The 12,643-nt window shown below is 47.4% G+C and overlaps 1 protein-coding gene across 5 annotated transcripts in view; it reads left to right on the top strand.

Annotated features, from left to right (window-relative positions):
* The window catches only part of DNAJC13 (DnaJ heat shock protein family (Hsp40) member C13), a 1,667,846-nt gene that overhangs the window by 422,985 nt on the left and 1,232,218 nt on the right, over positions 1–12,643 (top strand). For all 5 annotated transcript variants that reach the window (XR_014970022.1, XM_085630673.1, XM_085630671.1 and 2 more), the window contains exon 16: positions 6,922–6,978. Coding sequence is in view for 4 of the 5 variants with exons in the window: in XM_085630673.1 (XP_085486799.1) it covers positions 6,922–6,978 (57 nt within the window). In the remaining variant the exon portion in view is untranslated. The remainder of the gene's footprint in view (positions 1–6,921; positions 6,979–12,643) is intronic.

Below are 12,643 nucleotides of genomic sequence, written 5' to 3' on the forward strand. Positions count from 1 at the left end.
ACCGTCCTGCTCCGCATGATCCTGTCTGTCTTTCCCTCCACCCTTCTACCAGGGACCCTCATTTACAGACTGCCTTTCCCTCCTTACCATCGGTGTTGTCTCCCCCGTCACAGGAGGCCTGGTAGTTAGAGTCCTGGGGGCGCAAGATCTTCGCCTCCTCCAGTGCTGCTTTGCGGACCCTTAACACTCTTTGCGTGTTGACCGGGGCCACTTCTTGCTTGTGGGATTCGGCGGAGTCCCTTATCTCTTCTGCTTCTCAGGTGGGTGCCTGCGTTGATTTGCGGCACCATGTGTTGGATGGCCGGGAACTGGCGGTGTTTATTCTTTGCTTGGCTCTGGACGTTTCGGAGATGCTTGGTCATACCATGGCTTCTTCGGTGGCCCTTCATTGCCATGCCTGGCTATGGAATAGTGTTTTCCCTGAGAATGTCGGGGAGCAGCTGGTTGACCTCCCCTTTGATGGCGCTCTGTTGTTCCACGCCCCTGCGGATTCTGCCATTCAGAGGTTTCTTGTGGGGCTGCTTCTTCTTCTATTTTTTTTTCCCTGGGGCCTTGTACAGGGTAGCCCAGGTTGTTGGGCCCTTGGTGCTGTTGGCTGCTGGTCCGGCCCTTTGTTGACTTGTGGTTTTGGCTGTTGGTAAACCTGGTAGGCCCTGTGATTAGGCCTTCTGTGTCTTCTTTATTGGCTGCTTGGTAAGCTGTCTGCTGGTTTTTCTGCAGGTCTTTCTGTTTTGTCCTCTGCTGCAGAAAGTTTTTCCTAAGAGGTGTTGCCATAGTTCTTGGGACGTTACCTACCCTATGTGAGGTACTTGTAGCTATAATTGAAACAAAAAAGGGGCCCCCCTGCAAGGTAAATCCTAGGGCAGAGCAATAATAACTGAAGACAAAAAAACCTAGGCAATAAACTGGTTTGGCAATGCCAAAATACAAAAAGTTGATATATGGAATGACTCCGTGTACAAAAAAATCCTTAAACTAAAATATACAAAAATTATAGTGACTCACTTACTCATCTTTTTCGGTGACTCCATGGGTCATTCATTTTTCTGCCATTCTGGCTTTCCTTCTGTTATTTTGGAGGTAAAATTTGTGTGTCTATCAGTTAGTTTTGTTGCATACCCCCTTTCAACACAGAAACAGTTAATGTCACCAATGTCAACTTCATGTATCTGTATGTAAGGTCCTTTTGACTCAGTGTACTTAAATTCATTGTATGAATGATATATCTTATGTTTCTCTATGTTTGTCCAGGTTGCTGTCGCCGTCCTGAAGAAGGCGCTTTTCTGCGCCGAAATGCGCGTAGACAAATTATTATAAACTTGTCCTAAGATTTAGCCACATTGTATTCCAACCAGCAACAATTAATTTAATCCTATATGTTTTTATGTTATATGTTTGATATTTATGTATTGTATTCACTGTTTTGTATGTAATATATATTTGTTATTATGATGTTATATGTACTTTGTCATACTAATGGAAATTCTTATATATTTTTTTATGAATATATATATATATATATATAATAGAATGTATATTTTAGTTTAAGGATTTTTTGTACACTGAGTCATTCCATATATCAACTTTTTGTATTTTGGCATTGCCAAACCAGTTTATTGCCTAGGTTTTTTTGTCTTCAGTTTGTACTTGTAGCTATTACATAGCTCTGTCATGTGCTGGGGAGGTGTGGTCACCCTTTTTGGGTTCCTTGCTCTCCGTGGCGTCACAATATGTCGCAGGTGCGATCTTCTTGCTAATTGTCTTGGACCAGCTTGCGCTAGATCCGTCCTTCTCCTTGTCGCTCTGCCGGTCTGGCCTGCTGTTTGCGGCATCGGGTTGTAGCGGTTCTGCATTTTTGTCCTGTGCTTTGGCTTGGTCCTCGGTCTGATGCTCCAGAGAGTATGGCTTTCCTTGGCCTCGGTGTTCTGGTGGCAGGCTTAGGCCGTCCTCCGGCTCTTTTCTTTTCTGCTGTCCCTCCACTTCTTTGTGGGTAAGTGTGTGTCCTGGCCTTACCTGGCCACTGCCTTCAGCTGGCGTCTGCCTTGTCCGGGGTGCGCTGTTCCGTGGTGTTACCTGTTGCTGGTGGCGCATGCCCGTGCAGGCCTGCTTGTTCTGCTCCACCGTTGTGATCTTGATTTGTTTCCTTGCGCCCCTGCCTCTGGTTCCGCTGGGGCTTCGTGCGATAGTGCATTTCTTCTTCCACCTGTGCCGTTGGCAGTGGCGCCGTTCCGGCCTTGCCCGCTGCTTGCGGCTGAGGTGTATTCAGCTCTTTTCTATCTCTATGCATGTGTTTCTTGTGGTGGGCCCTGCCTTTGGTTCTACCTCTTCTCACTGGGTTTGAGGTGGCCCTTGCGTTCCTTGAGGGTTTTGGGGCGCTGTCTGCCCCTGTGGGGTATTGGGCACTCTTTCTCTTGGTTGGACTTTGGATATCCTAGCTCTTTACTCCTTGTTATTTTGGCGTATTCCCCGCTGGGGCCCTGGTCTCTCCTGGTGGGGAGGCTCTCTCGCAGGCCTTCCTCCCGTCTGGGTATGGCTAGGGTATATATTCTATGTTAAGGAATCTGCGGTTAGTAGTCTCTATCAGATGTACAAGTTACTTACCTTCGGTAACGATGTATCTGGTAGAGAGGATTCTAGCCGCAGATTCCTTCACGACCCACCTTTCCACCCCGTTCTGCGAGGACCCTCAGCTTGGTTTTCTTCGCTCGCCTCCTTCTGGGTGGCTTGCCTTCTGTGGGGGTCCTTTTCGTTTTCTGCCTGTCAGACTTCCCTCCAGCTGGGTTCTCTCCAGTGTAGGGGCCTGCTTTTGCTCTCTTCCTTTGTTCTTACAATTTCTGATCCCCTTGCGGTCTTCTACGCTGGGGGTTCTTTTGTCTGTCCTTGGCCTCCCGCTCCTTTCAGAGGCTCTGGCCCTCTTTGACTGTGTAGTCTGGGGGTGGATTGCTGTTGCTCCTCTGTTCCGGGCTTGTGGCCCTTTGCTGTGTGGTCTATAGTTGCAGTCCTCTCTTTCTCTTACAGCGCTTTCCACTGCTTGTGCCTCCAGCCTGGCTCTTTACGCTTCCCTACTATGGCTTTACTGCTGTGGTCTTCTGGCACATTTGTGCTGCCTGGTGCTACCACCTGGCTTGCACAGTTGTTCCTCAGAGGTGGTCTGCTCTCTTCCTGCTTTGGCTTTCCTGTTGTAGCCTCCTGGCGACTCGGTGCCGCCTGATGTTGTTCCTCACCTTTTGTCTCTCTCTCTCTTTGTTTCTCTGGGTTTTTCGCGCACTGTTCCCATGCTCTCCTCAGTTTTTTTTTGTGATGGCTCCTCGTTGTGGCATGGAGAAGTTCTCCGAAGCAAACTGACGTCAGTGCGCCGGGGTGGGTCTTATGTTACCTCGCTGACGTCATGCCCGCGGAGGACGTCGGGCAGAGTCACGAGGCACCGCCCCCGGCGCGCAGAGATACTGGGCAAGAAAGTTTTCCGGGTCCAGTCTCACGCCTGGGGATAATTCTGCATTAAGGAATCTGCGGCTAGAATCATCTCTACCAGATACATCGTTAACGAAGGTAAGTAACTTGTACGTTGCAATTAAAACTAAGTGCTGAGCAGGATTTGACCCAACCTGTTAATGCACTACAATGTTGTAGCCAGTAATTTCACCTCAAGCAAAAGCAGGTCCCCGCATACAAGAAACCTATTGTTGTGTAGACACACACGGCTAACCTAGTGCTGTAAATGTTCTTCTTGGTCTGTGGGGTCTTCAAACTAACATGAATTAGGAAATGTTTGTTCCACTCTTATTTTATATCCAGTGTTTAGCCTTCTCCTCACTCTCGTCCAATTTCCCTTCCCCTGTTGGTGCATTCACTATTTTCAGTAAATATTTGTAAGAGCTCTTTGAAAGTGTCAGGTGAGAGAAGCGCACTGTGTTTTGTGTTCTTAAGTTATGTAGATTTGTATGACACAACTTATGAGGCTATCCAGCCACTGGTGCAGGAGCGTAGGCCCCAGCAGTGCTCCTAGTTGAACAGCCAGGTCTTCTGTTTCTTGTGGAAGTTGAGAAGTGGAGTGGCAGTACCGATGTGCAGAGGAAGTTATTCCCAGTTTTTGGCGGCGAGGAGGTAGAAGGGGCACCCGCCTGTCTTGCTTCTGCGGATGCTGGGGATTTGTGTGAGGGAGAGAGAAGTGTAGCCTAGCTGTCTGGATGTTAGCTGGTCCTGTGTTGTGGAGGGCTTTGTAGGGGTTAATGAGCAGCTTCAATTTGCAACGTTTCTGGAAGGGTATCCATTGTAGTTCAGTGAGGTAGGGAGTGTGATGTGAGCCCTTCTGGGGATGTCTAGAATTAGTCTGGTGTTGGGGTTTGGATAGTTTAGATTCTTTGCGTTAGTTGGTTGTAGATTCCAACTTGCAGTGCGTTGCCATAGTCAAGTCTGCTGGTGATGAGGGCCTGGGTGACCGTGCATCTTGTGTGCTTGAGGAGCCATTTGAAAATCTTGCGAAGCATTCTGTGGATGTGGCAGAAGGATGCCATCACACTATTGACCTGTTTGTTCATCGTGAGTTTGTTGTTAAGGATGATGCTGAGGTTTCTTGCAGGGTCTGTGGGGGTGGGCTTGGGACCCATGTTGGGGGGGCCAGCAGGAGGAGTCCCAAAGGGAGCTTTTACTTCTGAAGATTAGGATCTCTGCTTTTCCATTTTGAGTTTGAGTCCGCTCTCTCTGTCGCATCCAGTTGGGCCTCATTCGACATGCAGGCGGTGAAGTTGGTCCTGTTGGTATTCTTCATGTTGATGAGGGAGAGGATGAGCTAAGTGTCATCTGCGTAATAGACAATGTTTATATGCCATGGGTTCTCATGATGCGGGCGAGAGGTGCTATATAAAGGTTGAACAGGGTTGGGCTGAGGGAGGAGACCTGGGGGGACTCCGTAGATGAGCTTCTTGATTTTGGAGGTGAAAATGGAGAATTTTATTTGTTGTGTCCTGTTTGAGAGAAGGGAGACAATCCAACCCAGGGTAGGCCCTTGGATGGCTGAGTTCAAGAGACTGGCTATGAGGGTGTAATGGGAGACTGTGTCGAACGCCGCCAAGAGATTGAGCAGGGTGAGAGCAGTGGTTTCTTCTCTGTCCATGGTGGACCGGATTTGTGGTCACTATCTTCTCCTCAGGATCCATTTATGAAGGTCCGTGTTCAAGAAGACCTTGACAGTAGTGAGCCACCCAATTGCTCGGCCTGCCAAACTCATGAGAGCCTTTTTTTTGCTGGCCTCAGCAAGCACGATAGAGCGAAATGCCTTCCCTAGTGCTCCACTGGATAGAGGGTCCAAAAGGAATGATTAATTAGGCAAAATGATTTTTTCTAACTTTCTCAGGTCCTTGAACACGGTGTGCCTCTTGCAACACACACATCCGCTGGTTTGTGGAAATGGCAATCTTGCCTGCCCTCACTGAGCGCTTTAGAAATTGGATTGTTTAAACTGTACATGATGGCTAGGACGTGGCTATCATATATCATGATGGCCAGACTGGATACATGCGTATTGACGCTCGACCCATGGACACCAGTGTTGTGATTTTGTAACATGCTTTGATGCGCTGCGGAGCTTTCCAGAGACAGCCAAGCCTTGCTGATGGACATGCCTTTTGATGAATCCAATCCCTTTGGTGAAAGCGCAGATTTGGCTTTCGAAGGGTTTAAAGATAGTACAGCTATGGATTAATCCTGTGACTGCTTTTCCAGATACTTGGGCATTTCAGTGTTACTTGAGGGGCCTTGCCTATAATCAGAACAGGCCTCTAAACCTGCCACAAACCAGTTCACTCTCTTTATGACCCCAATGAGAGTGGTGATTCCAGACAGTGTAGCCTGCAATAGCTCCAGCAATCTTACATTTCAGTTTCGTCAGCCACTGCATACCTGCTTTAATTTCTCCTACAACCGCCATCTGGGACCGAAAGGGAGTCAAATTTGGTTTTGTGTATCTGTTGGGTGTGATATTACTTTCTTCCGTTTGCTCTCTGACTATATATTGACATAATGGAAGACATGAAACCGTCTCCTGGGCCCGGATAAAATCAGCTTTGAAGCAAATGTCCAATTCTGAAATCAGAGTTTTTGAAGCTGTTCATGGCTTAGATACAAAATGTACCATAAAAGGGATTACTAAATGTTGAGTAATTACTGACTAGAACAACGCATCCTCTGGTTTCTTGCAGAGCATTGTTTAAAGGCCTTTTCCAGTGGCACTGGATCCCCACCTCCACAGGGTGGTGGTGATGTGGAGCATGCACTGTCTCAAAGAAGAGTTCATTGGGAAGTATTTTTAAAGTTGATCAAGCATTTGAAAAGACCATTCAGTCTGATGTTTTTATAACATGTGGAGCGGGCATGCACATGTTGTACAAATATCTAATATATTGTACTAAAATGCGGTCTCTCTTGAAAGAGTCAAACAATAGTAGTGTACATGGACTACTGCTGCAAGATAGCCGCCATGTTTATAATCGATTAGTAGGTGGCTCTTCAGTGCTTACAAAAGCGACTGAAAAATAGGGATGGTAAAACCAAAAATTCGTTTTGCCTCCAACATCCATTTTGCATATGCTTCTGTCAGTATTGACTCTACAGTGCTACTGAGTAATCGTCCATCATAGATTCCATTGGAGGTGTGAAAATGGTGTCAGGCTAAAACAATCTTTTGGGCTGATCCAAAATGAGATTGAAAATGTCTCGAGCCGATGGTTGAAAGCTGTGGGGCAAAAGAAGCAAGTGACTGAAGGAGGCTTAACCAAAGCCCCTTTTAGAGTAAGTATAGAATGCAATTTGCTTGCCTTGAATGTCCAAGTACCATACACATTAGACCTAAAAATGGTAAATGTTGTTTTTATGGTTGCATTTTAGAAGTAGGCGCTCATGGTCTCTTCCCTCTAATTTTTACAGCACCCTTCCATGGCAATAGTTAAGGGAGCTGGACTGGTTATGAAGGCTATAATAGAGGTGAGAAATGTGTTTCCGTTTTCAAATAATTATACCAGTTTCATTGTGATTAATCCAGATTTGACTGCATGATTGTGATTATCTGGTCCCTTTCTAATTAATGAAAATTTGCATGAGCTAATTTTTCAGTTCCAGATATTCACTGGCCCTACATATGGAAATATTTCATCACTATTATTTCATCAAACATTATATCTGATTTATAAACAAGCATTTCCCCCCGAGACAACATTTCAGTGCTAGAACATAGCCTAGTACGTTGACTAGCATCCCCACAACAAGGAATGACAATATATTTGATTCTTTCTCTTGTAGATATTGAGAATATGTTATGAAGTAAGCATTTTTAACTTAAGAAATTTGTATCTTAAAGGGCATTTGACAGATAACATTTTTATTATAATTTGATAATGGGTGTGTTTGAATATAGACATAAATATGAATGGTGGATGATATAAATAACGATTTATAGTAAATTGATGAGTATAAATGGATGTTTCCATGATATTTCCATCAGTCTATGAACTGTTTTTGATCAGTGTCCTTTAATTGGAAGTGGCACATTAGGTCGTAAAAAAACATTCATTGTCCTAGGACAAAAGGCACCATTTTGTGGCCCATTCAAAGATGGGCCAAATGTTTTTCTCCAAAGTTTGGAAACCAGGGGTGAGCATGGCACAGTGGGGAGTACAATGTCTCTAGCTTTACATGTTCACTCAATCCTTTCTTCATTATACAACCCATACCTTGAGCTGTAGTTGTTTTCCCAGCATTCATATCTACAAGAATTGACATCACTGCATTTCGCAGCAAAGCCATCTTTAAAAGAAGAAGCCGAAGATAGTGGACTTCATTTTCTAGCATCCTTCTCAACAGAAAGCCATCTTCTAGTTTCCCAACATCCATCTTTACAGGAAGTGACATCACTGTTTTCAGTCTGCCATTTCCTACCTTCTCTTGTACTTTAGTCATCTGTTCACAGGGTCCTCAGCTTAGTGTGGACCTAGACAATGGTGTCACCAGTTTGGACTTAGCAGAATCTAGTGCCAGAATCCATGTTCTAGATAAATTAGCTTCAATTTGTGTCTCACAAATATCACATTTCATGCCATTGCCCCACTCACTGCCCAAGCACTCAAACACATTCACACCATTCAGACATCTAATGCCTCTACATCAGCCAAATACCACTTCTTAGTCTTAGCTTTTACAGCAGGTTTACCCCCTGACTTTCTGCTTTTTGGCCTCTTGTTTTTGACCTATTTTTCATTGGTATTAGGACTCTGGGCACTTTACCGCTGCTATTAAGTAAAAATAAATCCGTGCTAAAGTGCTTACGCTGTCCATGTAAATTGTGTATGAATGTATTTCAATGAATGGGATATTTGCTTTACTTGTAAGTTCCTAGTACAGTGAACTGTATGTGCCCAGGGCCTGTAAATCAAATGCTACTAGTGGGCTTGGAGCGCTGGTTGTGCTACCCACACAAGTAGCTGGTCAAAGGTGTCGCAGACCTGCCACTGCAGTGTTTGTGAACAGTTTTTACTGCCATGTCGACCTGGCAAATGCACCTACTTGCCAGACCCAAACCTTTCTTTTTAGGTCTCGCCTAGCAACGCAGCGCATGCGCTGCTCACCTTGGCGAGATCTATTGTTCTCGATTTCTTTGCCGAAGGGGGACAGGACATGTGCATGCGTACGGAAGACTGGAGATGTGCACGTGTACGGCTGACTGTGTTAGCACAAGAGACAGCAGATGTGTGCGTACGGAGGACAGGAGATGTGCATGCGTACGGCTCGGGCGTCAGCACAACTCCTGCACGCTCGCTCCCTCTCTCCCTCCCTGTCTGCGCGTACGGAGGACAGGAGATGTGCACGCGTACCGGTCGCGAAGCGCCGCGCCTGCCTGCCTGCAGTGGACGCGAGAACTCCTGCCACATATAATGAGTAAAATCAATTCAAGACAACCGCCATTAAGCTTTGAATCCAGTCGCATCTTTACAGGCGCGCTTTCTCTTCACTCGAAGTGGACATGCAGCCGGGTTCAGCCCACTATGTGCGTTATGTAGAGTAGTGTTGGCTTGTTGACCCATTGTAGTGTCTCTGTGCCGAAGTCTCCTAATTCAGTGTTTCGCTATGATTTGATTATAACCAGGCAGAATAGTAGCACTCTATTATTCGAAGTATCGTAAATATTGCTGTCACGGAGAGCGCCTTTATTTGTAGTGTCTACCTCAGACTGGAAATGTTGGAATCTGCATGTGATGCCACATGTGATTGTAGACTGATGCCATATGCATAACATCTCACTCGGTCTTTAATATCTCCCACAGCGGAAGTTGCAGTTTGCTCATGGTTCCGTAGTACAATAATTTACAGCCTGCTTTTGATTTCTCGCGCATAGAATGTTAGTTTGCATGCGTCCCCCCTCCTGCAAGGCAAGATACTATCTATTCTCACCCCTGGTGAACCCGGACAGCTCAGTTGCCCTCACAACCAGGACACTCACCTTCCCAGGTGTCCCCAGCCCAGGAGTTGCCGCTAACCCTGGCGCCCCTCCCCTTGCTCTGACAGGTGTTCATAGCTCGGCAAGTGCGGATGTAAAAAGCTTACACTATGTGCCTGGTGTGCGAGGAGCAGAGTGCGGCTACGGCTCGAAACTGGGATTATTTAGGGCTCAGTCTGGCTAGGTTCTCAGACTGGGACGACATCACAGGTATGTATGTTTATGGCGTTTCGTTCGTGCCAACTCGCCAGCATTTGGCGAATGGAATGACGTGACAAAATAATGGGGCTTCCTGTAGAATGTGAGACTGTGATTAGAGGTACTTGAGTCTTCTATATCTACCCAAAGTCACCCTGCCACCATGCACCCACCCCAACCCCTCCCCAGACCCCAAACCTCCCCGGAGCTCCTGTGCCAAAGTCACCCTGCCGCCATGCACCACCCCAACCCCTCCCCAGACACCCAACCATCTGCAGCTTCTGTGCCACTCACCCTGCACCAACCCCAACTCCTCCCCAAACACCCAACCACCTGCAGCTCCTTTGCCAGTCATCCTGCCACCATGCACCCACACCAACCCCTCGCCAGACACCAAACCCCCCAGCTCCTGTGCCAGTCACCCTGCCACCATGCACCCACCCCAACCCCTCGCAAGACACTCAAATACCCGCAGCGCCTGTGCCAGTCGTCCTGCCACCATGCACCCACCCAACCCCTTGCTCCCTTTTGCTCTCCTGAGCTCCGCTCCCTTCTGTTTTAACTGGGACGCCATTTGCACTCCTTTTTCTTGCACATAAAAGGCCCAGGGGGTGGGGAGAGCTCTTTACTAAAAACAATATCTGTGATAAAAATTACTGGCTGTGGAAAAGATGAACCTCATTTGTACCAGTTTAGTACTTGAATTTAACAATCAGCAGCTGTACAGTAACGGATTGAACTTGGAGAGACCATTCCAGTGCCCAGCACCATCTGTCAGGCTTTTTTGTTAACTTTCGTTTGAGCTACGTGTGTTGTGATCTGAGATTCTGCAGTAGGTTGTGGATTCCGTGTCTTGTTTGTGAAATACATAGTGCTGTTTAAAATGTTGGGGCTGCAACAGTATATAATTCCATTGTTCCTTTTTTCCCCGAACGGCATACTTCTATTGACTCCCCTCCCTCATAACCTATTTCCCATGTTCTGGTTCTCCAGCACCGCGAGGTCATACGAATGGCAATAGCGCTATGCAGATATCATCACTCCACTACATACAAAAACACACATAAAAACATTGCCATTTTTAACAGCAACAGCTCTAGATTTCACAAATGCGAGACCTGTGCTTTGCAAATGCTTGTTCTTAAATGTAACAGACCCCTCGGGTAGGCCCAGGTACCGCTATGGGCAGTGTGCAGTTTGGGGGAAAGTAGGATATGTACTGGTGGGTTTTACATGTCCTTATAGTGAAAGACTGTGTGTTTCGTTTATCACTATTGCAAGGCTATATGTCCCATAGGATAACATGGGAGTTGCTTTGTAACATCTTACAAGCATAACTTTCTATTGGGACAAGATGGAGCATGCAATTTATGCTTCCAGAACTTAAATTTAAAGAGCCGTCTCTTCTAGTATTGATGATTTTTATATTATGTGTTTAAAACTGCCACTTTTAGAAAGTCTGTATTTTCTTGCTTAACCATCCTGTGTGCCTCTACCTTTTGTGTATTCCCTGTCTGGGTTTAAAGTGTGCATTCACACTAGACAGACACGGGGTTGAGGTGTCTCCTACCTTCCTAGGTGACTCATAGCCAGGCTGAATAGACCTGGCTGCATTTAGAGTAGTGGGAGGAGGAGTTGCTTGCACCTGAATGGACTGTTGCTGCCTCTCACAAAGCTGTCCTTCCCCCTCCTGTGGTTAACCTGGCCTGATCTAGGGTGAACTGGTTCATGTGTGCCAGAGGAACTTTGTATCAACTTCGAACAAAAATGTGGTATAACTATTGGGGCCCTGACCCCAGAACTCTAGATTACTGCTGGACTAAGTGACCTGCCAGGAAGAAGAGCTGGAAGAACTGCCAGGAGGAGTACTGCCCCTTTGCTGTTGTGTTTTGTTGTGTTGGCCTGCAGTTGCTGCTTCTGTCTGGGGCATGGAAAGCACTAGACTGTTCTTTCTGCATACTCAGTATCTCCAACAGTTTGCATTAGAACTTGCCTCCTGTTGGAAGTCTCATGAAAATCAAAGACTTCATCATTTTCTGGGTACCGGCATCTGGATCTGGAAGTTTCAGCTGCCACGAGAAAAGGTATCCCGCCGCCGCCACCGAAGCTGCTTGCTTGCACCATGACCTGTGGGCACCGCACCTTCTTGCTTCACACCGCCGCCCCAGTATCCCCGCGACGCAGTCACTGCTGCCTGCACTGTGGCCCGTGGACATAGCTTGTGGAGAAGACTGAGCACCGTCCTGTTTTGCACCGCAGCTCTGGTCTCACCGACACCCTGCTCCTAGCTGACATTGGTGCCACTGCCTGCACCGTGGTTTGAAGGCACCCGCTAGTAAGTTACAGAACGCATCACCCCGTCCCACACTGCAGCTTTGGCCCACCGACGGCAGCGCCATCTGCTCCAGTTCGTCAACTGATGCCGCTGCCTGCAAAGCAACCTGTGGGCCCCCGCACACCGCATCGCCCGATCTTGCAGCCCAGCCTTGGGTCAACCGCTGACAGCGCTTCAGCAACAACGACGACGCTGCCTGCACCGGGACCTGTCCGCACCGCAACGAGCACCGCCCTGCTTCGCACCGCAGCCCTGGTCTAACCGACGCCACTGGGGGACTGTCACCGAGCCACTGCCTGCACCCAGACCTGAGGGCAGCGCACGTCGCACAGCTCCACTCAACACCGCAGCCCCGATGCCTGCCGGCGCATCTGACTTAATACTCAAGGATTTCGACCTGCAACGTGTGTGACTTCAAGGGCCGGAAGACTCCTGGAACTGACGCCGATCCTCTGGAGCTCACCACATGGTCTGATACCCTGCATCTCCACCTTTACGGGTCTCCCCGTAGCTGGTACGCGATGCCACGGTCAGTCAGAACTGTTGGATTTGTTTGCTCAGGACGCCATGATAGCCCTGAACAGAGCTATCGACTTCAAGGAACTGTTGTTGAAGTCCAGTTTTGT

Source organism: Triturus cristatus, chromosome 10 (genome assembly GCF_964204655.1).
Source record: "Triturus cristatus chromosome 10, aTriCri1.1, whole genome shotgun sequence".
Taxonomy (NCBI): Eukaryota; Metazoa; Chordata; class Amphibia; order Caudata; family Salamandridae; genus Triturus; species Triturus cristatus.